General features: G+C 42.1%; 1 protein-coding gene across 3 annotated transcripts in view; it reads left to right on the top strand.

Annotated features, from left to right (window-relative positions):
• Nucleotides 1–26,872, top strand: part of CAMKMT (calmodulin-lysine N-methyltransferase) — a 343,336-nt gene that overhangs the window by 310,092 nt on the left and 6,372 nt on the right. For 2 of the 3 annotated variants that reach the window (XM_045827123.1, XM_045827124.1), the window contains 3 exons: nt 7,715–7,789; nt 15,430–15,493; nt 26,855–26,872. The exon at nt 26,855–26,872 is cut by the window's right edge and continues 114 nt beyond it. In XM_045827123.1, the coding sequence (XP_045683079.1) occupies nt 7,715–7,789; nt 15,430–15,493; nt 26,855–26,872 (157 nt within the window). The remainder of the gene's footprint in view (nt 1–7,714; nt 7,790–15,429; nt 15,494–26,854) is intronic. The other variant, XM_045827125.1, reaches the window with a different exon arrangement.

The following is a 26,872-nucleotide window of genomic DNA, read 5'->3' as shown; positions in this document are numbered from 1 at the left end:
CCCTAGGATATGTTTTTATTGATCAAAGAGAGAGATGGAGAGAGAGAAACAAAGAACATTTGCCTCCTGTATGTACCTTGCCCTGGGATCAAACCAGCAACCTAATTATGTGCCCTGACCAGGAATTGAACCCTCAACTTTTTGGTGTACAGGACAATGCTCCAACCAACTGAGCCACCCAGCCAGGGCTTGTTAAGGAATTTTTTTATTGACTCCTATGTTTAAAAAATTATCATAAATAAATATGTAACTTTAGCAAATGTCTTTTCAGCATGTATAGAGATGATCAAATTGTTTTTCTTATTTCACTTACAACTATGACAAGCCATAGTAACAGGTGTCCTAACACTTTCATCTCTGTATATCTAGTCACTTGGTCATGGTATTTTAATTCTCCTTTTATTATTTTTTAAAGATTTTATTTTATTTTTAGAGGGGAAAGGTAGGAGATAGAGAGAGGGAATGAAATATCAATATGTGATTGCCTCTCACGTGCCCCACACTGGGGACCTGACCAGCAGCCCAAGCATGTCCCCTGATCTGGGAATTGAACCGGTGATCCTTTGGTTTGCAGGAGGGCACTCAATCCCCTAAGCCACACCAGCCAGGATTAATTCTTCTTTTAATATGCTGCTGCAATCTAATATATTATCTGGGATTTTTTAAATAACAACTTTACTGAGCTGTAATTTACATACTATATAATTCACCCACTTAAAGTATACCATTCAATGCCTTTCATTATATTCACAGAGTTGTACAACTGTGACAGTCAATTTTAGAATATTTCCGTCAGCCCCAAAAGAAGCCCCATACCCATTAGCAGACACTCCTCGTTCCCTCCACCCTTTCTTCCCAGTGCTAGACAGCCCCTAATCTACTTTTCCATGTCTATGGATTTTGTTCTTCTGAACATTTCACATAAATGGAGTCATACAGAAATAGGTGGCCTTTCAAGTCTGGCTTCTTTCATTTAATGCAGTATTTTGAGGTTCATCCATGTTTTTAGAATGTATGAGAATGTCATTAATTGTTAGATTGAATAACATTCCTTTGTATAAATATACCATATTTTATTTATCCATTCATCAGTTTATGGACATCTGGGTTGTTTCCATTTGGGGGCTCTTATGAATAATGCTGCTGGGACCACTTGTGAACAAGTTTTTGTGACAAGTCTCATTTCTTGTGGGTGTATATAGTCATAAGGTAACTCTATGCTTGTCCTCTGAGAGACTCCAGACTGTTTTCCATGGCAGCTGGTCCATTTTACATTCCCACCAGCAGTATCTGAGCTTCTTGCATTGATATTCATCAGTAAAATTGGTCCATAACCTTTTTGTGTAATCTTTGTCTGATTTTAATATCACTGGGGTACTGGCTTCTTGGAAGAATTCGGGGGCTTTAGTGTCTCTTGTACAACCTAACATGGCTCACCTAAGTTGTTAACACATTGCTAGATCAGAACAATTTTTACCCCATTATTTTGGAAGTTATAATTTGAAACCAGTGTGAAATTCCTTTATTAAAATGCATTGCATTGAAATTTCATAAGTTTGAAAGTTTGAAAAAGAAGAAAAGAAAGTGGAAACACCAAAAAGCAATATTTAATTTTATGATTTCATGTCAAATGGCACATAGTTGTAATTCAATATGAAACTAGAATTAATTCTAAATGTTTACTGTCACTTTGTTTTGCTACCATATTAATTAATCAGCTGTCATAATCATAGAATCAGAGAGATTTGAAATGGAATCAGAGAGATTATCATTAGTAAAATGATTAGTACCTTTCTTCCAAGATCTCAAAACCCTTTTCAGTTCTCCTTAACAAGTATAGAAGATACTGGTCCCCAACACATGGCGTCCAAATGTTAGGCAAATCTGTCCTTTTTGGACTCTGAAATAAGTTTATTTCAGCTAACTTACAGACAAAAACACCAAGCCAGAGGGTGGGGTCAGCTTTCAAGTCAGGCCAGACACACAGAGGCGGTGGTAAGCTGGAGCCACAGTTCTCAAACGTTAGTGCTGGAATCTTCGTAGAGCTTGTTCCCACACAGACTAGTGGGCCTCGTCCCCTGGGGGATGGAGGTGGGGCCCGGACTGTGCACGTCTCACAGGGTTCCAGGTGTCGCTGATGTCGCTGATCTTGAGATCTCACCTGAGAACCTGCAGCAGAGTTCTCTCTGAGAGTTTCTGCAGTGGTTCTTTGCCTTCAGGGTGTTCGGGTTTCTATTCGTTCAAGCCCGTTCCATCCACTGTATTCTTTAGTGTTTTTCAAAGATGTCATGCATTTACAAAGAAAGAACAGGACCCGACTCAACAGTCAACACTGAATTGTCTGTAGTTAACCAATCTTGTAAATCTTCTGAGGTAAAAAATTTGATTGAGCCCTAATTTTACCTCCCCCTCCCCTTTCTCCAAGCTTTATTCCTAGTCTGGAAACGTAAATTCCTAGTCTGGAAACGTAAAAATCAACGAAGTTGGCCAGGTAATCTGTTTCAAGGAGTGTACATGAATGAACCCCTGTTCTGGTTCATCCATACTGTTGCTTCCTTCCCTTAGCAATCCAGCACGGAGTGTTCTCAGTTCTGTCTGTAGGGCCACTCTCTGTAAAAATCCTCCTTTTGAAAACAAAGACATTTGATACATGCAACTAAAGTGTGGCAGAAGAGTATTCTAAGTCGAAATCCATGCATGTGAAGATCTTCTGGAACAGGGCTGCTTGAAGTGGTCTGTGACCCTCTTCAGGAGAATTACTCATGATGCTTATTTTAATAATGAATGTTCCTTGCTGAATTGACCATCCTGGTGTGGAGGTTTGTGAATTTGATGTTTTAATAACCTCCTCAGCTGATTCCGATCTCTCTGGGACACAGACCACGCTTCAATAAGCTCATTTGATCCCTAGCTTGCTGTTCAGTTAAACATCCCAACTGAACAGCACAAAGGTGGCTCTGTGGATGTCCTGCTTTCTTATCTGTCCTTAGGAGAGGTGTTTTATTTTATTTTTTCATTTTATCTTCCATGTAAGGGCCTTATTCCTCACTTTGGACTCTGAATTTCTATGTTGTCATCTTAATGAAGACGTGCATTGCAGTGGAAAGAAAAGGTTGTATAAGTAAAGCAGCCATTCTGATTAGTTTCTTGGTTGTATCACAGCCTATAGTTGTTGGGATTTAAGGTGAATCACACATCAGAGGTGGAAGAGGCCTTTGGGATAATCTACCAGCAGTTCTCAACCAGAGGGAGGCTGTGTGCCCACCTCCACCCCTGGTCTGTAGTAGAGATTTTTGTTAGGGTATTACTAATGCTGGGGAGAGCAGAGATTGTAGACATCCTACAAAGCAGTGGACAGTCCACTACAATGAAGAATTGTCCTGTACCAAATACAAGTGCTTTCCGGATTTAGAAATACTAATTCCCAACCAGCTGAGAAAAATGGAGATCCAGAAATATTACTTGGATCTTTTTGGTAGCACTGCCTTGTTTGCTAGACTTTTTAAAAAATCTGTCTTATGTACACTTTTCTCTAAGGGTATGGAATTAATTTTGTTAACAAGGAGTAACATTGTTTGTCCTAAATAGTTTACTGAGTTAGCCACTATTGTAGTCCAACTTGTGTAATTCAGTTCCGTATATTAAAATGTAACTGAGAGTCTGCTATGTGTAAGACACTGTGATGGGCTCTTTGGGGGCTTACGAAGATGAGTAAGGTGAGGCTTTTGCCCTAGGAAGCTCAGGATACCCAGATGAGAGAGAGACACTTGCCCAGCTACCAGGATATGACAGAGTCTGCTTCAACTGGGTTAAACATGATGCGAAAGTATAAAGAGACTATCAAGGTAGGGGAATCTGAGAAATCTTCATGAAGATGGTGGCCCTTGGGCTGTGATTTAGCAGACCAAAGGCAAGGGAAGAAAAGCAGTCGAAGAGGGCATTCTAGGCATGAAAAGTGGGAAAGAGAAAATCAAAGGTACAGAAGTAGAAAAGGTGTGTCCAGGCAAATTTAGTTATCTGGCATGATGAATGGGGAGAGGCTAGAGCAGCCAGCCAGCTGGGAACTCATTGCGTTGTGGTGGAAGGGGCGGCGCCTGGATCTGTGTTCAGGGACTTCCAAGTCAGGCCAGTTCTTCATCTGAATGGTGGCTACGAGGGCATTTGCCTCATGGTAACTAGTTGCTTTTGTTTCATGTGATTTTCTTTTTCAGTGTTTTACTTTACAAGAAAAAGGGATTTTTGTTTGTTTGTTTTTAAAGTCATCTCAACGGTCTAGACAGAAGAAGACCTTTATTTGTATATAATGTATCTTTTTATTCTCTGGGTTCTTTTTATGCTTTTTCTTTATCACTGCTTTTGGACAATTTGATTAGATTATTGTGTGCCTTGTGATTTTTTTTTCATGTTTCTTGTGCTTGGAACTTGTTGGAATTTCTTAATCTCTGGCTTAATAGTTTTCATTAAATTTGGAAACATTTTAACCATTATTTCATCAAATATTCTTTCTTCTTCACTTTTTCACCCTCTGTTCTGCCCTTTGGAGCTCAGTTATATAGGGGGGACAAAAGTAGGTTTACAGTTGTTTGTATGGAAAAATATATAACACAAGAATAAATAATAATACAAGGATACACTCTGTGTTTCACGTACTCAGAACAGTAAGCCTACTTTTGCCCATCCCTGTATGTTAGACCACTTAAATTTGATCCAAAGTGCACTTGCTAATATTCTTTCTTTCTTTCTTTCTTTCTTTCTTTCTTTCTTTCTTTCTTTCTTTCTTTCTTTCTTTCTTTCTTTCTTTCTTTCCTTCTTTCCTTCTTTCCTTCTTTCCTTCTTTCTTTCTTTCTTTCTTTCTTTCTTTTTCATTTGGACAGTCCCTATTGCTTTGTCTTCAAGTTCACTGATGTTTTTCCTGCAGTGTGTGCTCTGCAGTCAATCCCATCCAGTGTATCTTTTTCTCTCAGACACTGTAATTTTCATCTTTAGAAGTTTGTTTTGGGACTATAAAAATACCTTTCTTATCTATATTCACTTTTTAAATATAGTAAGTACCATTATGAGAACCGTTTTAATTCCTTTGTCTGCTAATTCTAACACCTGTGTCAGACTTAGATTGGGTTCTATTTGAGTTGTAGTATTTCAGTTCTTAGCTTGTGTGGTGATCTTCGATAATATGCCAGGTATTTTGAATTTTACCTTTTCAGGACCTGATGGTTTCTGTATTCCTCTACATGTTTTTGAGTTCTGTTCTGAGACACAGTTACTTCAAAATAATTTGATATTTTGGGGTCTTGCTTTTGAGATTTGTTAGGTAGAACCAGAGCAACATTTAGTCTGGGGCTAATTACTCCCCACATCTGAGACAAGATCCATCTGAGGACTCTACCCAGCTTTCTAGTCCGACTGGCGGGAACAGGCACTACTATTCCTGGCCCTGAGTGGGCACTGGCTCAGTCCCCTCCGACCCCCCAGATCATTCTTTTCCTGACCTCAAGTAGTTTCCTCACAGGACATGCACCCTCAGTCCTCTACAGAACACTCTGAGAGGACCGACCACCCACCGACCTTTGGAAGGCCCTCTCTGTGCAGTGATCTTCCGTTGGGTACTCTGCACTGGGGGCTGTAATGGCCTCGGCTTCCTTAGGCTCTCAGCTCGTCTCCTTCGTGCAGGGAGTCCACCTGCTCCCGCCTCGGTTCTCCCTCCCTGTGCTGTGGCCTGGAAACTCTCTCAAGGCAGTAGCATGGGTCAGTGATGGTGCTCGCTCCATTCCCTCCTCCTCAAGGATCGCTATTCTCTTTTGCTGATTTTCAATGTCTTGAAAACTGTTGTTTTATATATTTTGTGTAATTTGCGGGGGGAGGTGTTTCAGGCAGTAGGGTAAATGAGGTGCTTGTTACTCCATTTTTTGCCAAAAGCAGAAATTCTCAGAAAGCATTTTAAGGGGCCTGCAGAACTGGCCACACTACCTGTTCTGTTCAGAGAAAAACTTAATATAAGAACTTCTGTTTCCTGAGTGCCTTCTGTGTGCCAGGCACTATGCTTGGTACATTGAGACAGAATTCACTCTTATGATGCATTTATTGAACAGCTATCACGTGTCAGGGATTGTTCTAGGCAATGAAAATACACCACGGTACAAAACAGATTTTAAAAATTGTTGTTGCTGTGGTGCTAATGTTCTACCTGAGAGAGAATTAACAAAAATAATAATTTAGTTATATAGCACAGTAAAGGATAATAACTGCTGTAGAAAACTAAAGGGCAGGTTAAGGGGTGTCACGAACATTGGGGAGGGAATTAACCATTGCAGTTTTCCATAGAGGGGCCAGAGTAGGCTTCCCCAGGAAGGTAGCACATTTGAGCAAAGGCTTGAAGGAGTTGAGGGAAGGAGCCGTGGGACATGTGGAGGAAGAGGGTTCACAGAGAGGAAGCTGCCAATGTAAAGATCCTAAAGCAGGAGCATACCTGGTGTGTTCAAGAAATCATAAGGAGAACTGCGTTGCCAGAGCAAAGACCAAGGGCAAAGGTAGTAGGAAATGAGGTCAGCAGGGTAACTGGATTGAATAGGGTCTCCTAGGTCATTGTGAAGACTTTGGCTTTTACTGTGAGTGAAGAGAGGAGCCATTACAAGGTGGGAAGAAGAGCAGGTTTGTGATTTGATATATGTCTTAAAGGAATGATTCTGGCTGCTCTCTTGAGCAGAGATTGTAGGGTGATGGGTGGAAGCAGAGAAACCAATTAGGAGACTATGAATGAATTCAAATGAAAGATTATAATGGTGTTTCTCATGGTGGAAACAATGGAGATAGAGAGAAGGTGGATGTTGACATATTTCAAAGTTCGCAGTACCTGCATTTCCTGGCATAGCCTATGTGCATGTAACAGAAAAAGAAGAGTCAAGGTTTTTGACCAGAGCAACTGGAAAGATGGAACTAACAGATGAGAAAGACTTTGAATGAAATGAAATTGGGGGAAAGATGATGAGGAATTTAATATTGGGCATAATTAAGTTTGAGACGTCTGTAGGACATACAAGTGGGAATGTTAAGATAGGAAGTTGGATATGTGAACCTGGAGTGCATGGGTGAGTTCTAAGCTGGTAGGTCAAGTGCCCAATAAAATTTGACGGGCCCAAATTTTAGCAATGTCAAGATCTTTGGCGAGTTTAAAACTTGATCCTCTTTTGAAGGCTAATTGTCAGGATGGGTGAATTTTAAAATGTGTCTAAAAAGTGAGAACTAGTAAGTGAAAGTCTTTTCTTCCATCTTGCCAGATTGCTCATTTCATTAATAAGAAATGCAGCTAAACATTCCAGGCACAGTAGATAAACACTGAGTTTCATATCATTTATTTTTATAAATTTTTATTTTAGTCTGATGGGGGGGTGCTTTGGTTATAATACCTGCCTCAGTCATGTAGACTCATTCTAATGACTGTGTTAAAGATATTTTTCCCAAGTTTGTCTCCAAAAACCTATAAAAACTAACAAAACCATGACTATTGAAATTAATAGAGAATTCTTTCTCTTCTAGATTTGAAGACTAAATAAAATAAAGAACAGATAGTTACATTTCTAGTTTTTTATTATACCTTTTGAAATAATTTGTGTATACCTTTTAAATAATTTTAAGTGCCACAAAAATAATGTTAATAGCTCAAAATCAAAAGTAAAAAAAACCTAGGTATAATTTTTAAAATCTTTTTCTCCTCAAGCGTTTTACGATGGGATAATGAGACAGATGTCTCTCAACTGGAAGGACATTTTGACATGGTTATGTGTGCTGACTGGTAAGTACATAAAAATCATAAAACTCCTTTAGAAAAAATAGCTTTGCTGGAGTAATTGGGCTGTGCTGCTTTGCTGACGGCTAAGCAAAGTCAACAAATGAAGCACAAAGCCACCTTAACCTCAACAAATTAATATTCATCTCCATGTGACAGTTATAAGGTAGTCTTCTATCACACAGTAACTTCTACCACATTATTTCCCAAAGATTGATTTTGAGAAGCATTTCCATTTTCTGGAATTGCCTCTGTTTCATGCTTGACGTATCAGTAAATGGACGACTTAGGCAAATTGCAAATAATTATGGCTCGGAGAGGAATAGTCTGGAGAAAAAGGAGTTTATCAACACAAACAGCTCAATTAGCTTACTTCTTAGGGGAGATCAGACTATTGATATGAGGGGGACGTGTGAGCGCCGATGTGCGCACCCGTGTGTACGCTCCAGCAAGTACGCACGTCTGTGCCCATCCTTAGGGAAACAGCGTTTCTTAAAAGTCTGTGTTTGCTATTTAATATTTTCAGAGTATTTAATTAATATTTAATTATACCTAGAACAAGAATTATAAAATTACATTTATTGTTATGCAAATAATTATAGTAAAGTCTCTGTCAGATGCCTGCTTTTTAAAAATAATTTACATATTTCGTCTTCTCTTTTAGCCCCATCCACTTATTGTTAATGAAGGTCTGATCCTAAGTTACAGGATAAATATGTATCAGACATTAATAATTATTTCAACTAATCTTAATGTGTTTTCTTTATGCATGTTGGATAATTATTTCAGCATATGGGAAACATTGACAATTCACAAGTATTTTCTCTGTTAAGAGTAAGATTCGTATTTTTTATCACACTTTAGATTTGAAAACACAAGTTCAGATTCTAAAGAAGATCTATTATATTAATAAACCCAATCATAAGATCCAGAACCCAGAGAAGGCCTTCACTGTTAGAGAGTTGAATGAATGGAATGAAATTTTCAGGAAGTCTATTATCATTATCATTATCATTATGATTTTCTTTAATACGCTTTTCAATGGGTAACTTTTCTACCTGGTGAAATTAGATTTGCTGTCTTTTTTCTTCTGATAAACACCTTTCAATAAAAAATTAATTATTTTGTTTTATTTTTAGCTTGAGACTTTCTAGTTTTCCATGGCCTTTTTAGTCTCTTTGAACCCCATTTAAGACAACCTGTTTCAAAGAAGGGAGAAACAGCTTCCTGATTAATTATTGATGTTGTGTCTCAATATTTCATCCCTCCTCTAATAAAAAATAAGGACATAAAATCTTACCATATGATTTGGCCAAGTAATTTAGTAAATGCCCTTCCTCACCAAATATGAGAAAAGATCCTCCAGGTCTCATTGCACAGATGAAGATAATGCTGGCGGGATTAGATCAGATTAAGCATGAAAGCCAGATCAGAGCGCTGCCGAAAGAGGGAAGGAGGGCAGCATCTTCTGGGAGGTTCAGACGAGGGTCGCACATGGACGGGCTCTGATCATGTGGAGGGAGTCAGATCAGGCCACGAGACTCAGATCGAATTTGTCCTTTGCGCAAATATCAGAACAGCTTGTCTTTTTCATACCTTGTGACATGGACACTCACACCATGTCATCCTATTTGTACCAGAGAGACAAGCAGAGGAAGTAAGATTTAAGCTTTTTTCTGATTAATGTTCTCAGGTTAAAAATAGCCACACAACATGTTTGAAAAGAGTCTTTTTCTCCGTAGCCAACCACAGGACCACATACAACTGGCATACATAAATGCATACTCACTTCAGGCTCTCGCTACAAATGCGTAACATAATACAATGTATACACACACACACACACATAGGCACATTCCAAACACATGCACAACTCCTGGCTCTGTGAGAATTTATGAATTCAAATGAACTAAATATACCAACTTTCATTTTATAAATGGCTTTTCCATGTATGAATTAAGGTTTTTTTTTCCTGGAGTTCCAAGTGCCAGAATGTCAGCCTGTTTATAATTTCCCATTAGGAAATGTGAAACATTAAGCCACTCTCACCGCAATGCTAATATTATTTCCCAAAGAAATGCTTTGGTAATTGTCTCTCTTCATATTCACAGGACGGGTAAGCTGCTTAGAAACTTAGAAAGTACAGTGATGTCTATACTGTGTGTGCTGTGCACATAGCAGTGAAGGCGGGCTTCCGTGAGTTCTTTCCATCCTGTAGGTTTGGCGTTTCTCTCTGAGTTTCTGCCGGGATACTGCTTCGGGGGGCAGGAGCATGGAGCTTAGGGGTTTTTGACCTTTTTTTTTTTTGGAATGTCACAGAGGAGGAAAAGAAAGCTCCCTTTAGACAGTACCTGCAAGATGAAACCTGAAATACTAAGTGCCAAAAATAAGTGCCCCACTTACAAAGATCACTTGTCTCACCCCAGCCTTCAGTCATTGCCCATCGGTGAGATCTGCATTAGGCCACAGGAATATGAAGCAAGAGTCAGAGTTCAAATATTAGGTACATGGATTAAATTCTTACTGAAGCATTTCCAGCAAGGGGGGCATTGTCTGATTCCCTGAATAGCTAACCAGTGGTACTGCTTGATCCCATTTACATGAAAACGAGCTCTATTCACCAACCTATTCCCAACCCACATTGTGGTTCAAGTAAAATGCACATGATTACAACAAGCAGTGATATGTTTATGTCCTTAAATCATTCATATATTCATATATTTACATTCAAACATTCATAAACCTGTGGGCACTGGGGGAAATAACTTATTTCCCAGAAGAGACAGTCTCTTGGTTCGCATCTAAATTATTAGCTCAACTAGATTATAAAATAAAAAGGCAAACTGAAAGCTAGTTATTATTTCACCATTCAGCGTTTTTGACAATGAAATACAGTTTCATGGTTCAACAGTTCCTAAATAACTTGTAAAATGTCAACTCTGAAATAAACAGAAGGGAAAATCGAGGTACAGTCCCACCTGCAAAAGGATGCTGTTGACAAACATCAAAATATTAGAATATTTAACTACACATGTAGGGAAAAACTGCCTATTGAGTTCCTTGGTTGACGTGTTTAATGTTGAATGTAAGTTCCTTTCTGATGGAACGCAGTCCAGCCCAGTCCTTGCTGAGTTTAAAATGGCGAGTGATTGTTCATTTGAAGCCCCCCTTTTCCAGACTTCTGTTCAGTCACAATAATCCAAAGGTCTGGAAGTAAGATTTTTTTTAATCCAATGAACGCTTTTATTCAGTGTCTGATGGCTTTCCAGTTTATTGTAGCTGTGCAGAAATAAAAATGATTTTGTACATTTGGATTCTCTAAAGACTTAGAAAGCGAGTCTGACGTGCCACCCATCGCCTGACACATGGAGCTAGGTAGGTAGGACAGCCAGCGCCACCTGTGCATGCCTGCAGCCTGAGGCTGGGGCGGGGGTTGGGGTGGGGAGGCGCATCACCTCCCTTGCTCTCTCAGCACTTTTACTGTGTACCCTGGATGGTTCCTAGTTTCTATTATTTTTACTTTACTCTTCATGATTTTTTTTAAGTTTACTTTTTGTGAAGAAAAATTTTTTTCTCAAAAAGGTCTCTAGAATTTCTTTGTTTTCTTCCAGATGCTGTAATCATGGATATTTCTAAATCACAACTCAAGGAACTTTACACCTCAAAAGATATTTCACCCAAATATAGTCAGCTCTTTCCCCTCTCGTCTGAGAAAACTCAGTCCCAAAGAATATATACAAATTGCCAAAGATCTTGCAACTAAGGGTCAGAGCAAGTGAGATTGGAATAAGGCGTTCAGTGCCAGCTTCCACAATGATCAGTTGGTAACTACTGATGGAGGCCATTCTTCTGCTGAAAGGTCATCTAAAACAGTGAACTTGGCACATTTCACCTTGCAAATTACACAGAGGTCTTCCTTTTTGTGGAAAGTGACAGGGAAATGGCTCCTTATCCTCTGCACTAATTAATTTCCCTATGAGAGGAGTTGTAAATGCTTTGTGCTCTGCACAAAGCTGACTGATTCCAAGGGAGGTGACGAAAATGGCCCAGCACCTTTCTTTTGTCATAAAATCTGTGATTCAGGTACATGGAACAAAGCAAGTGTTGACTCCACAAGCGAAGTATGGAGAGGTGTGCGTGGGTGCACGTGTGCACGTGTGTGTGTGTGTTTTAATGGCCAAACTAGACTGTCAATGCATTTTGATCAGTAACTGAAGGGAGAGTTGAAATGGTATCTCCATCCCAATCACTGACCCACTCAGCCTTTTTAAATAGATCCACTTAAGCTACTGCTGTTCTCTGAGTCCATTAGGACTTATTTAAGGGGTGAATTTTCAGGAGATTATATATCACTCCCGCTAAAGCACATTGAAATTGCTCATAGGACGTATCCTACAAAGCGTTATAAATTCTCCATCAGAACTAAGGAGAAAGGTGAGCTTGCTTGGAATAAAGACCACTTAGAGAACTACGAGAATCACTTTTGGGAAATTTGATTTGGAGTGCTGAAGCAGGCAACATTACCTTTCAAATAACTGTGTTCGGAATGTGCACTGTGTGTTAAGCTGCATTTGCTGGTAAGCTGTGATGTTAATGTCTTTGTTGCCATCGCCAACATTAAGGAGAAATAGTACCGTATAAGGTTATGTTTTAAACTCAGCTTTGAAGACGGTGTTTATTTATTCTAACAATCTCACCAGCTCTGAGGATGCATGGGATAAACTGAGCACGGTCTTCTACCCAAGGCTGTGTCTCCCCACCAGCTAGGCTTCCTACAGGCCCAAGAACCCGACGGAGACTCTCCCACAATTGCAGCCTTCTGAAAAACACAAAGCCAGGAGGCTTGCTTAGGAAACCTTAAGATATCGTTACCTGACTAAAGGTACACAGTCCTGAAGAGAAAAAATTTTAAAGCACTTAGTTTGATTTCTTTCTTATCAATCCTTAATGGTTATTAATTGCTGATTGATATGCCTTCCGTGCAAATTTTATAGCATTTGAATTAGCTTTCTGTGCTCTAAGATTTAAGTATTTGTTTATGGAGTGATATGGCAGAATGACAATTCTCCCATGGGTGGTAAATAGGTTAGCCCAATTGATGGATGGAATGGGGTAAGGTTCCCATTCTGGATATGATTTCTAGCTCATCTTAGGAGTATTCTTTTTCCAGTGCTCAGAGCATCTGTTTATAGAACCTTCTACTAATCACGACATGGTGAAACCCAAGCACTGATTTCTTGGGAACATCTCGCAAACTGCTCTCCCCACTTCTGCTTCTCAAATGAGAGACGTGGAAGAGAACCTAGTCTGGTGAAACATGTGGCCTATATGTCGATTCTTCCTTATTGTAAAGGAACGCATGCAGCCTGCTTTAGGGCCATGCAGACTAACACCCTACAGAGGCGCCTCCATTTCAAGGACGGTGTTGGTCTGCCAGACAGGCAGTACGCAAATATTTATCGAGTTCCTTCTATGTGTGTATGAACAGACTGGAAGCTCCTTGTGAGCAAGAACTTTGTCTTGTTCATAGCTTGTTTCTAATGCTAAAACAACCCCTAGTATGTAGTAGGTGACAATAAATATTTATCGGCTAACATATTATTAATTTGATACCCACCATAGCCACATAGGTGGGCCTTTATTCATAAAGACACAGAGGCCTCACATTGATGCGGACCCCAGCTCGTGGAGTCTGCCACATTGTGGATGAGATATGAGAAATTCACATGGACTACTGAGTCCTGTGGAGGAAAAGGGATGGCGTGGCTTCTCTCGAGAGAGGAGAAAAAGCCTCGGAGTGCCTTGGCCACCTTCTCTAGTGGAGAGTGCCCTGACCCTTGCCTTGACAAGCTTTTATTGGGTTCAGTTTGCACAGGAATAAAGCTCATCAGTCATTGTCAGGCAGAAATGATTAAACAATAGATAAACAATAGATAACATTCAAGGAACTCTGAGGGCTTATTCAGAGTCAGGGTCAGGTAGTTAAAGGGCCATAAACTTTGGGGAACAAACTCACTTCCTGCTTGGACCCTTATCATTTAAATTGAGGGTATTAGCAAAGTAGGTTTCATAGGATTTTATGCATTCTTTCTTAGGCCTGATCACCCTAGGGAACCTGCCCTTTGCAGCACAGGGTGGCACCCACCTCCAGCATTGTTTCAGGCTTAAGGCATTGTTTCAGGCTTAAGTCAGGCAGGGGAATTAAGGCAGCCAAGAGATCAGGAGACTTCTTGCAGACAGAATGAGGACTTAGGCTATGTCAAAGCTGAGGGGCGAGGATGCATCACCCCCTTTTGCTATAGCCCCCCAAGTCCTTCCCTGCAGCCCCCGTGATTGTGCCTGTTTTAGGTTGTTCCCCCCTTGAGGAATCTTACCTGTCATTGGCTAACCAACCAAGCACTAGGGTCCAGGCAGGGTGAAGTAAAAGGATCAGAGGCTGCACCCTTGCCAGAGAGATAAACTTTGTCTCCTTAGTGGCTCATGGTCCCAAGGTCACTCACTCAGCTTTAGCCATGGTGGGGTTACAGCTCCTGAAACCAGGCAGGGCAGTTCCCAACATCATGTGAAGTGACTTGTCCAAGGTAACAGAGCAGAAAGGTGAGAGCCAGAGCTCTATCAAACCATGAAATGTGCTCCCCGCTTGCTGAAGTACGGCTCTACACAACGGCCCTCCTACTGGCAGCCAATACTCACCCTTAGCTTCAAGAAGGATGAGGCTGGGCCCTAGAGTAGGCAGCACTCACTCATGCTGCGTCAGGAGCAGGGAGGCTAAATCAGAGGGGCCTGTGCCAAACTGCAGCATTAGAAATGGGAGTAGGGGCTCCCACTTAAGTTCCTCATGCGATGGCTGATGCACAAGGCTGCCCAGTGTTCTAGGCTGTGAGTCCCATTTAAGGAAACTGTCCCAAGCTTCCAAGACGAGGCCTGGTGAGACAGAGTTCAGAGTTCACGGTCAGACTGACCCAGCCAAAGGGATGACAGAGCAATAACAGAAATTCTCAAAAGAGCAGAGGATAACAGAAAGATGGCAGTGGACTGGGAAGAAATCAACATGGAGGTCAAGGCGGGCAGGGGTGGCACATGGAATCCAGAGTTGCCGTGGTCTCTGTGACACATCGCCTAAACCGTGTCTTTGTTTTTAGAACCATTTAGTCCTAGGTCAGTGGTTGAATCCAGCCTCAGTGCTGCTCCTAATCACTGAAAACCATGATTTCATTTCTCTGCAGTTTGGGTGTAATGGGGCTGGTGGTTTGTTTTTGGAGGGTGGCCTCACAGCACCCCGGGTGTGGAGAGGGCCCACCCAGGTCTACAGAGATTAACCCCCAATGACAGGAAGTGCTGAGAGAGCTTCATCTCACCCACATAATTCTCCCAAACAGAAGCTTAGAAGTATCTCTGTATGGTGACATGTGGCCCACTCATGTATGAGTCGGGCCCACTGCATGTTGCTGGCTGGGCTCTGGTTGCACCACCGACCATGGTTATCTTCTTTTGTTTCTTCCAGTAAGATACTTGAACAGAAGGAAACAATTTCTCTTTTTTAGTGTTGCGTAAACGTGTGTCATTAGCCCTGTACTTATCTCCATTAGTATGGTTAGACTTGAAAACTCAATTTAATCTGGATTCTCTTCTCTTCTCAATGTCAGCCTGTTTCTGGACCAGTTCAGAGCCAGCCTTGTTGATGCAATAAAGAGATTACTCCAGCCCAGGGTAAGTATGTTTCTATTTTCTCCTGAACACTGGCTTCAGAATAATTAGTCTATATACAGAGATGGAGAGAGTAATGGAATGGCAGGATTAATGTCATGTAATACTTTAATACTTATTATGTCCAACTTCAATTGGGTCTTCTGATCTACCAGATTCTTTCCTAATCATAACTAGGGAACTTCTTACCCTTGGCCTTCTGATAAGGAACACAGTGGGTAGTAAAATAAATGAAAGCACTTCAAAGATAGTGTGAGATTATTTTTATCAAAGAATTTCTTGAGTCTTTTCCTTTGATAACAATATCTTCATATTAAAGTAGAAGTATGATATTGAAAGTTTTCCGTTGACTTCCGTCATTTTAAATCCCTTCAGTGGTAACATTTGTCACTGGGTATTTATTTATTAAAACAGATTTTTTTTATTTTCTATTTCTGTTTATATTAAAGAAAAAGGACTTCAGATGAATCTGTGTATTAAAAGTTCTTTGCTTTAAAAGGAAGCCATTATTTATATATTATAAACATTAGGTCACAATGAAGCCAAGCGTGGCATAAAATATTGTGCACATTTTTACATTTATATATCCATTTATGCCTGTGAGTAAATTACAGAGTTTGTATCCACTCTTATTTTGTTGGGCTGTTATACTAAGCTAGGAGGTCCTGCAGCCTAAACGGAGAGTTAATATGCGTCTATTTAAAGTAAGAAAATGAGTTTAAAGCTCATGCATTAAAAATAAAATCTTATAAGTATGTAAGGTTCTTGCTGTACCATCGAATTTAAAATAGGTTAACAATGTTAATGCAGTCTCTGACAGGAACTCACATTTGAGAAAAGACTGCAGAGAGAGAGAGTGCGCACGTGTGTGAGGTATTTTGTGAAGTTTTATTTCTAAAGTCTTTTTAAAAAGAGGGTTTGCTCCTGTCATCTGAAGTCAGTGAGACTTATAGACTAATACCTTTCAATATTTCTTTTATATCTGTTTTCACATTGAAGTTTTCCAGAGCAATTTGATAATCATCCTTTGCCTTCCACCGTTGCTTTTGATTTTGTTATCTCTGTATACAATAGCTCGGGAACTTTAAATAGGCCTCTCAGAGGAGAGACCACAGCTTTGTAAGTAGTAATCAATTGAAGTAAATTGGCCTTCTCCATTCCCTCTGTGAGGCAGGTAGTAGGTCTTGAGGTGAGGAAGGGGCACACTCCAAGCTACTGATGGCTGCTGCCCTGGTTGGGTGAGGAGCCCAAGTTGAGGGCAGAAAAAGGAATTTGGGGCCTCTTCATTCCCTCTGTGAGCTTTGGGTGATTCCCGAGAGCATTTGCAAGATCAGGACTTTCAGAGAGGGCACCGAGACTCTCGGATGTAAAGGCCTTTGTGGAGATGCATCATCCATAATACAATGCATCAAGGACTCCTCAGTCCCACACCAAACAAACAGTACGTCACTCTTCGCCATCACCCCCTCAAAGCCTGTTAGTGGCACATGGTCCATTTTGCAGCAGATTTGCATGATTTACCCATGCTATGAGTAGACCTAAATGCAGATTGGACTGGAATCTCCAGCGTTTCTTAAACCTGGAACCATGCTCTTCCCTTGCTTGAAGTTGGCTCCACACAGCCCTTCTCTGGACAGCTGACACTCACCCTCAGCTCCAAGCAGGCTGAGGCGGGGCCCTGGCGTAGATGGTGCTTTCTCATGCTGAGTGAGGAGCAGGGAGGGAGATGAGATCAGAGGGGCCTAGACCACACTGCGGCATTAGAAGTGGGAGTTGGGGGTCTGGCTTAGGCTCCTCATTCACAAGGCTGCCAGGTGTTCTCGGATGAGGAACTAGGGGTCCACCGTAAGGGGGGGGGAGTCCAAGTTTTGGATGGCATGTGGATATTCCAAAATTACCACCCAGGAAACTCATCCCTATTGGGAAGTCTGGGGAAGCATAACACTTGCGCCTCCTCCGCCTCTACCCTGATGGACTCTAGAAGGGTCATGTGGACTTGGCAGTGACCAGCAGCTGCATATCCTGTGCCAGTGGGTGACAAGGGTTCCCAGAGCTTGAAGGTAGCTAGAGAAAAAACTGAACTATTCTTGTTAGCTCTCCGGGCTGGCTGCTTTGCTCCCAAAGGAGCACCCCCTGCTGAGTGTATGTGTTGTCGAAGCCACAGTCCAAGACTAAGATAATAATAGTAAAGGTTTTATTCCATTACAATTAGAGCTGCTTTCAATGTTTTCTTGAACCCAGACACTCCTCCATGGTTTTGTGGCCCAAGGGTCTGAAGGTGCCACAGAGTCCCACAGAGAAACAACTTGGGGGCTACGCTGGTGGATCCCAAGTTCTTTGTAATTCAAGGCTCAGCAAAATAGCAGCACGATTTACAACAGCCAAATGCTAGAAGCAACCTAAGTGTCCATCTGTGAATGAGTGTATCAAAAAACTGTGGTACATTTCCACAATGGAATACTACGCAGCAGAAAGAAAGAAGGAACTCGCACCCTTTGTGACAGCATGGATGGGTCTGGAGAGCATTATGCTAAGTGAAATAAGTAAGCCAGGTAGTGAAAGACAGATATCATATGATCTCACCTTTAACAGGAACCTAATCAACAAAACAAACAAACAAGCAAGCAAAATGTAACCAGAGACATTGAAATAAAGAACAAGCTGACAGTAACCAGAGGGGAGGTGGGAGGGAATAACAGGGGGCGTGGGGAAGGGTCTTCAAGGAACACGTATAAAGGACACAAGGACAAAGCCAAAGGGGGAAGGATCGAGGGTGGGAGGTGGGGATGGCTGGGGTGGGGGGAGTGGTGGTGGGGGGAAATGGAGACAACTGTGCTTGAACAACAATAAAAAAAGATACATCTCAGACATTTTCATACTTACACTGAGATAAAAATAATAAATCTTAAGTGTACAATTCATGCAGTTCTAGAAAATGTGTACATTCATTAACAGCATAATCAAAATAGAAAATATTTGCATCACTATGCAAACCTCCTTATGTAGTTTTCCAGTCAGAGCCCACAGCTTTTACACTAGGCCACAAAAATTCTAATTTATGTCACCATAGTTTTACTAGTTGTACAATGCGTACAAATGGATTTTATTATCTGTATATTTCTGCATCTGGCTTCTTTTGCAAAGCATAGTTGTTTGAGAGCCAAATTCAATGGGAGATACAAGTTTTCAGGGTGCTCAGCAAAAACTACACTGGAGCCAGGTGCTTCAAATTCCTGGGGCAGTTTCTGAAAGCAAATTGTGGTGGGTGGAGCCTGGAGTAACTTCAGGGAAAACCAAGTTTGTCTTTCCTATGGAGTCAATGGGTTCATCTCTTGAAGCCTCAGATTTCCATCTATAAAATGAAGAGTGTGTTCACTCCCCATACCCAGTGCTTTGGAAAGCTTTAGCATCCAATTGGCTCTAAATATATGTTAGCTCTTGTTACCTTGAAGAACTAGAGAGGCTTTCTGGCTGTGGCGAGGACAGAATAGAGGGGGCTCTTTCCAACTATTCAATATTTTCCTCAAAGAAATGCTGGCAGGAAGGGAATAAACCATTTTCTTGACCTTGACTTTGACAACTTCTGCACATAACTGGGCACACGGTGTCCCCCTGCACCCATTTTCTGCACCCCTGCAGCAGGCCCCGCATGGGTCCCAGGAGGATTACATACCTGGATGAAGAGGGCAGTTTACTGCAGACAACCTGCACTGCACGAAGGGAGAGAGATTACTACCAGATGGCAAGAATGAAATAATTGCAATATGAAGGTTCAAGTGTCAAGCTGTGGGAAGGAATGAATTCTGTCACTTTGGGGAGTGTGGTTCTTTGATTTCTAGCTACGGCAGATCAGCTGTCTAAAGTCACAGTTCCAGAGGCAAAGAAAGTAGTTGGAAAGGAAGTTTCTCTGCTTTCCATTTTTCATGAATTCATGAATGGGGGAGGGCGTGTGGGAGAGACCTCATAGAGGGCTTAGGCACCGGGGTGGGCTTCTGGCAACCTCAAATCCCAGGGCTGAGCTTAGATTCTCTGCCAAACAGGCACCCGTGCTTGGAAAGTTATTCTCAGTAGCTGTGAATTTCAGCAGGAAATGTTTGTCATCTGCCCCAAATGGAAACCTTCCTCAATTTGCTGGTTGAGAAAAATTGAAAACATGTGACTCCTGCCAGAATACTACAAGGGACTCTCCAGCAAACTTAAGAGATGAGAAGAAAATAAAGTAGATATTAAAAAGAAATGAAATCAGCAAATTTTACTCATTCCAAGAAGCAGCCTCCCCCCCACACACATTTTCCCCTCTGGTGAGAGGCTGCTTCTTCTTGATGATGGATAGGTGCCCCTCTGTCATTGGGTTCTTTAAAGAGCATCACCAGTGCCTGATATCTGAAGACCCAAACGTAATTTAAAATAGCCACGGCAGCCTGCAAGTTGAACTCGAGTCCAGAAATGACAACCAGCAAATGGCATCTACTGATATTCCTCTGAAATGGCTTTGGGTGCAGGGACAGGAGCCAAGCCAGCCAGCCAGTGTGAGTTGACTCAGGACCACGAGGAGATGGGCGGGGGGGGGGGGGGGGGACTGCAGCGTGGACAGCTCTCCAGCTTCGTGTCCCTGCTGATTGATGGTCAGGAATGCAAAAATACCGCTGTGGGATTCATTTAACTTTCTTCAGAAATGGCCGGCACACAATGACAGCCACATCCCTGGGATCCTGCCTACATGCCAGGAGTGCTGTAAATGTAAACCACAGACTCTAAAGAGCAATTTCTTTTTATTGACAGATTTCCTTCTTTTTTTAAAATCTAACATCTTTGTATGCACCTATGCAAACCTTTGTTTTGCTCATCTCAGGGCAGAGTCTGGTGAGTGCGGGTTCGGTGCGGTGAACTGAGATGCTGCTGAAGAGCCCTCGGGGTGCTGTCTGCCGGCTGGGCCAGGGGCCCAGCAAACCCTCCCCTGTGCGGGGTGAGAAGCTGTGTTCAGCCAAGCCTGGCTCTCCCCGGTGCAGGAAGAGAGAGTCCTCAGGTGTCCTTAAGACCCTCGGAGCAGGGTCCTAGCCCTCGCAGTTCTTTTCTGAAGTGCACCTGGATGCTTATTCGGCATGTGTGGTGCTTGGTCTCTGCCCCCAAGGAGTTTCTGGTTCCTTGTGGGGATGTGACACACATGGGTGAGACCACAGTGGACGGTGCCAAATGGCTTCTAACAGCTCAACACTTGATCATATATAGCTATTTTTATTAGTTCTGTGGACCTTTCTAATGTATGCCTTTTGAATAGACTATGTGATACTCAAGAATAGAATATGTTTGGACTCTGTCTTGACCCAAGAAACATTTGCTGAGAATCTACTACCTGCCTGGCACTGTGCTGGGGAATGTAGGGTAGGGGTATAAGTATGACTGATGAGCACTGTGAGAATCTCATAGATTGTTAGCAGGGCAGATTGATGCGTGAGCTACCAGGAACTACAATGCAGTATGATGGGTACTAGGAAGAGGTCCAGCACAGAGTGACTGGCTGCCTGAGGAAGGCTTCCCTGGAGGCCATGGTCTTTGACTTGGGTCTTGAATGGTCAGAAGGGAATTCATTCCAAGCCTCAGAAGAAGGGACTAGAAGGCAGTATCCCAGGTGGAGGAAACCGTGCTGACGGGTACAGAGTATGAAAAAGCATGTTTTGTGTTAGGGTCAGCAAGACATTTGCTGGAGTATAGGAATGCCTTTGTGGTCTAGGGGTTAGGGATGGAGAGGGGCAGGAGATAAGGTAAATGAGTTTATTTGGGGTACTATTTTAGGAAAGGCTAAAAACACCATGATGAAGAGACTGGACTTTATTATATGGGCAATGGAGAAGCATTGAAAGTTTTTGAGCAGTGGTGAGGTCAAATGTGGGTTCTAGAAAGATCACTCTGGCCACAGCATGAAGGCTGGAATGGAATTAGAGGGATCTTGAAGGCAGCAAGGTTCCTTATGGGTCAAGTGCAAACCAACTAGTTCCGTTAGGAGCTGGCGAAGACTTGATATCCAGTTCAATTGGATATGAAGACTCGAAGATTGAGAAGAGGGAACTGAATGGGTATTCACAGAGAGATTTGTTCAGCAGACATTTACTGAGTGCCCCTCAGAAGCCAGACACAGTGCCAGGGCCTGGGGATAGAGTAACGTCCAGCATAATCCCGCCCTGAAGGAGCGCAAAGTCCAGCCTAAGAGACGAGCAATCCAGCAGTTACCTGATGGTGTGTTAGGGACATAGCAGAGGTACAGGTGACGCCTGGGAGCCAGGAAGTGGATAACGGGGGCGGGAGGCCCAGGGTGGAGGCCAGAGGAGCTCAGCACAGACATCGCAGGGGCAGGGTGTCTCGTCTGGCTGCTGAAAGACGAGCCAGTGTTTGCCCCACCAACAAAGAACTGGAGGGCAAGAGAAGCATTCCACTGGAAGGGCGCGTTTGCAGGTTTGAAGGCATGGGGGTCCGTGTGAGAACAAACCAGAGGACTGCGATGAGTCTGGCCTGACTAGAGCCCGAGGCGAGTGTAAAGGAGGAACAGGGACGATGCTGCAGAGATACGTATGGGGCAGGTCATGCTGGGCTTTGCCTGTCATCCCCAAAAGGTGGGACACGTGTTAGTGTTTTTCAACCCTGTTTTAATGGCAGAACCCTTTGGTCGGAACATTTTTAGCCAGCACCCCAATTATAAAACAGAAAAGTGAAGCAGCTTCAGTTCAATTGGATATGAGACTGGATATGAGAATGTTAGCACTTCCTCTCCCCTGGTCTCTCTTTGACCCTTCGAGTTCACCCTAGAAGCAACTGAAACAGTTTGAGGACCACGTGCAGCAGGTGACAGTGATGTGAGTTGGCAGGTGTGGCATTAGAGGGTTTTAAAAGCAACCCCACAATTCCCAGGTTTTTAGCTTTGTTTTAATGGTGAAGAATATGGAAGTGCTTGGAACCTAGTAGGTGCTCAGCTTGTGTGTCTGAGTGTGTGTGTGTGTGTGTGTGTGTGAGAGAGAGAGAGACAGACAGACAGACAGACATGAGTAGTGTCCTGGAAAGGGTAGGGGTTTGGGATCAAGAATGCCGAGTTCTGTTTTAGACAGAACGGCTTAAAGGCACACTCAGAACATCCCTGTGGAGAGCTCTAGCAGGCGCCTGAAAATATGGGTGTGGCCTCTGGGCAATGGTGAACGCTGCAGTCGTATATTTGTGAATTTTGTTGTGTACGTGGTAGCTGAAGTTCTGGGCTTTGGTACAATAGCCGAGAACTGTACAGAATAAAAAGTAGGCAGAGCTTGGGGGACCACTGACAATTAAGAGGCAAGTGGAAGAAGAAAAGGTAGGGAAGGGACTGAGAGAAATGTAGAGGAGGAAGCAGGCAAGGGCAGCATCTTAGAAACTAGGTAAAGAAAAGGTTAGAAAATAAACATGAGCTTAAACATGTCACGGGTATTTAATAGTTGGTTGCCTGGAAATGAAAAAGGAATAAAGGCATTTCATTGGCATAGCATATTGCTTTTAAAATAAATCTGAAGCATACTTATTTTTTCCAGAATTACACGCCCTTTAATACATGAGTATAGATGAGTCTAGCAAAATAACAACAGTAGTGCCCACAACATAAACATTATCGTTGTTGTTTAGTGGAACTACTCGTCTCTCCTCTCCAGGGATAAACAAATTCTCCCCAGTTTCTCTGCAGTCAAATTTTTACATTCAATCGAGTGTTCATTCTGAGTTTAAAATGATTCTGTGACTGTGAATGCTTAGAAACTTGTGCTTTGGTAAATTAAAAATAATTTTCCTAAAGTGATGGGCTCATTTGAAATCTATTCTTTTACTTGCTTTGATTTTTGTAGCCTAAATTGTAAGGCGTATCCCTCTGATTGTACCTGTCGAAGGGTCCCGCTCCACTGGGGGTGGGGGAAGGCTCTGAAACCACTCATTATGGGGCAGATGCAGGCACTCAGTAGGGCTCAGTGGATGCTTATTGAATGAATGGGTGGTATACTGCAGTCCCTCCTAACGATGAATCTACGTGTCAAAGGTGTCTGTATTCACTGAAATGGAAAAGAAAGCACTTGTACGGAGTAATTAGAGATGAAAACTGCTTGCTCTTCATCTTTCTTGTGGGTACAGTTCTGTGCCAGGTGCTTCCCTCTGAAATCCCACTGCGGTTGCTGACTCTACTAACGCTTCTTGAAGAAAATCTTTTCTAAAGAATAAGCAATAGGACATGGCCTTTGAATTCCCGAGACTTGTATTCCCCAGATCACTCAACATCTGGATTTAGTTTATTCTCTCAACAAATATTAGTTGAGTGCCTACTACACGTTGGGCCCTGAGAAAACGCAGTGAATAAACCCTGGAAGACTCCATCGTCACAGAGCTTACATTCTGGCCTGAGGAGATAGGTGGTAACGAAGAGGGACATAATGTGTGTCAGAGGCGATGAGTGCTGAGAACAAAGATAACTCGGGGAGAGGAGCAAACAGCGAGGGAGGAAGGCCTGTGGTTTTAGACCAGGCAGTTAATGAAGAAGAACAGGTAAACTGAGACCTGAAGGAGGAAGAGATGTCCGCGCAGAGGGGCTGCCACGTGCTCAGTTGCAGCCCCCAGCCCACCCCAGCCAGCACGGGGGTGCGGTGTGGGGAGCACGTGCCTTGTGAATGCAAGCATCAGCCCAACCAAGAGCCCTGCAGCCCTCTAAACGTTATGATAAGTCGTTTAGATCAGTGATTTTCAACCAATGTGTCACAAGAATTTTTCAAACATGCAGTACCTGGCTCTTTAGTGAGGGGCACTGACCTCTTTTCCCTTAGACTCTCGAATAAAAAAATGACAACAGCCAACGCAGCAATAGCTGTCTGGTGTGGATGCCCTGCCTGGAACCATAAATATATAGGTCATATAACAGAGTTGCATCTTATTGGTTATGTCCCATAATAAGGTTGTATCTGATTGGTTAATTCTTGGTATCAGAAATCCTTATATGCAAGTTTAGGAGCCTGACTTTTTTTAAAGTCACTTTAGAGCAAAAAGGATAGGTAATTACTATTATTTTATTTTGTAAATCTATCAAAATTATACCAATTTTTTGGTCGTATTGGCAAAAACATATTTTTTGATGAGCTGCAGAGTTTTAGTAATTAGTTTATGTGCGCCATGAGATAAAAAAGGTTGAAGATTGCTGGCTTAGATAATAGCTATTAAAAATCAACTCTTCTGTCGTCATTGTAAGACAATTTTTATGAGCGAGTTTAAAATTTTTAAATGAAAAACTTCTATTATTCAAAAACCCAGAAGGGCCAAAAGTTCTTAGAAATGACTAAAATGACCTACTAATATTCCCTCTTTTTTTTTTTTAATGACAGCTTTTGCTCCCCTGCTGAGACCATGTATTATATCTAGTTTCACATCAAAATGAATTTTTACTGCTAAGTTTGAAAACCACCTGAAAATAGCAATTAATATTGGAAAAGCTGACGGAACCTTAAGTGTATTGGCATGGTGGGTGCTGCTATAATTATGTGCCTGAGTGTGTACTCATCCGTGTAAACACAGTGTGAAAACACACTTGACGTCCGGGACAGTGTATCAGTGTTTTTTCTTGCAGGTAAATGAGGGAGAGAGTGACAGGGAGAGAGAACTGATCGAATTTTCATAGCACTGTTAGGTGCTGTAGATGTTCCTAGTCTTACATCTATTTAACGCTGTTTTTCCAACTATTTTCATATTCATCACCTCATCTGATTCTCACAACTTGCTGTGGTGGGGGGAGAGGCAGGTTTTGTTCTTCCCATTTGCTGGATTAGGGGACACCGTGGGTCAGCTAGGATGACTTGAGTTTTTCATCTGCCAAATGAGATTCCACTAGCATCTCCAAGGTCCATTCTAGCCCAACAGCATTATAGTTTTCTGATTTTCCTTTCTGCCACACAGTTCTTTCTTGTATTGGTCAACCCCTTCACTGTGTGTTTAATCATCTGTCAAATGCAATGTCTCCCATGCAAGGTTGTTGGGAAAGTCTGAGAGGTTTGAAGGAAGGTGGAAGCGCCTAGCACTGTGGTGGCTATTATTATTATTATTGTCATCACTAGTGCTAAGAAGGAGGCAATGCAGTGTACAGGAAAGAGCATTGGCATTTGGAGTCAGATAAATTTCCAGTCATTTACCAGGTACGTCATCTTGGCCAATTATTCAACCTTTCTGAGCATCCTGTAAGATGGAGCTGGTGGTCCCTATGAGGTTGGTAGTTTGAAGACTCCGGGAGACTATGCAGAGCACTTCTCCCAGTGTCTGACAGGTACCATGTACTCAAATAACTAGCTGGCAGGTGTGAATGATAAACCACCTTTCATAAGAAACCAAGATAGATTTTCATGATTCCCCCAAAACCTAGTGTGGCATTTCATCAAGGTGACATGTAACCTTGAAATTAACAGAAGCATACAGTCATCTTTTAAACAAATAGAAAAAAAGAAGATTCTGAAGCCTAGCCGTTTTGTGCACGTCTGGGAGGGAGAGGAAAAAATGCACACACACCCAGTAGTTAGCCACGATCGTTGTGGAGTTTCATGCTGGATGGTCTTCTGAAATCCGGTGTCTGTTTTATTCAAGTCTTTCCTTGCTCCCCATTGCAACAATCCTACTAGGTTGTGCAGTTTATTTAGAAAAGCCTGTTTACCCTCTTTGTACCACTTTCCCTGAAAAGCAATCATTTGAGTACTGTGAGGAGCTGCTTTGCTATAATGATGCCCATTTTAAAGGATTCATTGAAGCTGGAAACAAGACCCTTGTAGACTTGTGCCTGACAGCATGGTCACAGAGAAGGCTGCTGGCGGGACGGAAATGTGAACCTTCTCCAATAGGGGTTGTGGTTACTTGTCTCCATGGAGGATTTCTTGGTACTGAAGTTTCAGAGCACAATAAACTAACATTTATAGGCATCTGTTGCCACATGCTCTGGAGCCGGGTTGCGGACGTGTTGGCAGCTGCTAGCGAGTCGCAAGGTGGGTGGCACTGCCTGGCCCAGTTCCTTTAAAATCTAGTGCTTTTGTGTAAACCACTGGGCCCAAAAGAGGTGTGTGTTGTGCAGAATACTAACTTTGAGTCACATTGGGTTTATTACATGTGTTGTTTGAAAGCCACTGGCCATTTGAATATGAAATACATATATTTTTTTTTCTTATTTGATGTATACCTATCCATGAAATTATTCTCACTGTGAATGCTCTTCCTGTGTGGACGTCTCAAGAACAATTGAGTTTTCTACCTGAGAGCGATATGTTTAAATGCTTTGACCAACGTATGTTGTGTTTGGTTGCCTTCCAGTTTTAAAATGTGTAAATTTCCTTTTTAATGTTCTAGGGGAAAGCAATGGTATTC

This window comes from Phyllostomus hastatus, unplaced genomic scaffold, assembly GCF_019186645.2.
Source record: "Phyllostomus hastatus isolate PE091 unplaced genomic scaffold, TTU_PhHast_1.1 phas_scaffold_78, whole genome shotgun sequence".
NCBI classification, from domain to species: Eukaryota; Metazoa; Chordata; class Mammalia; order Chiroptera; family Phyllostomidae; genus Phyllostomus; species Phyllostomus hastatus.
This window is presented reverse-complemented; position numbering and strand designations above follow the sequence as displayed.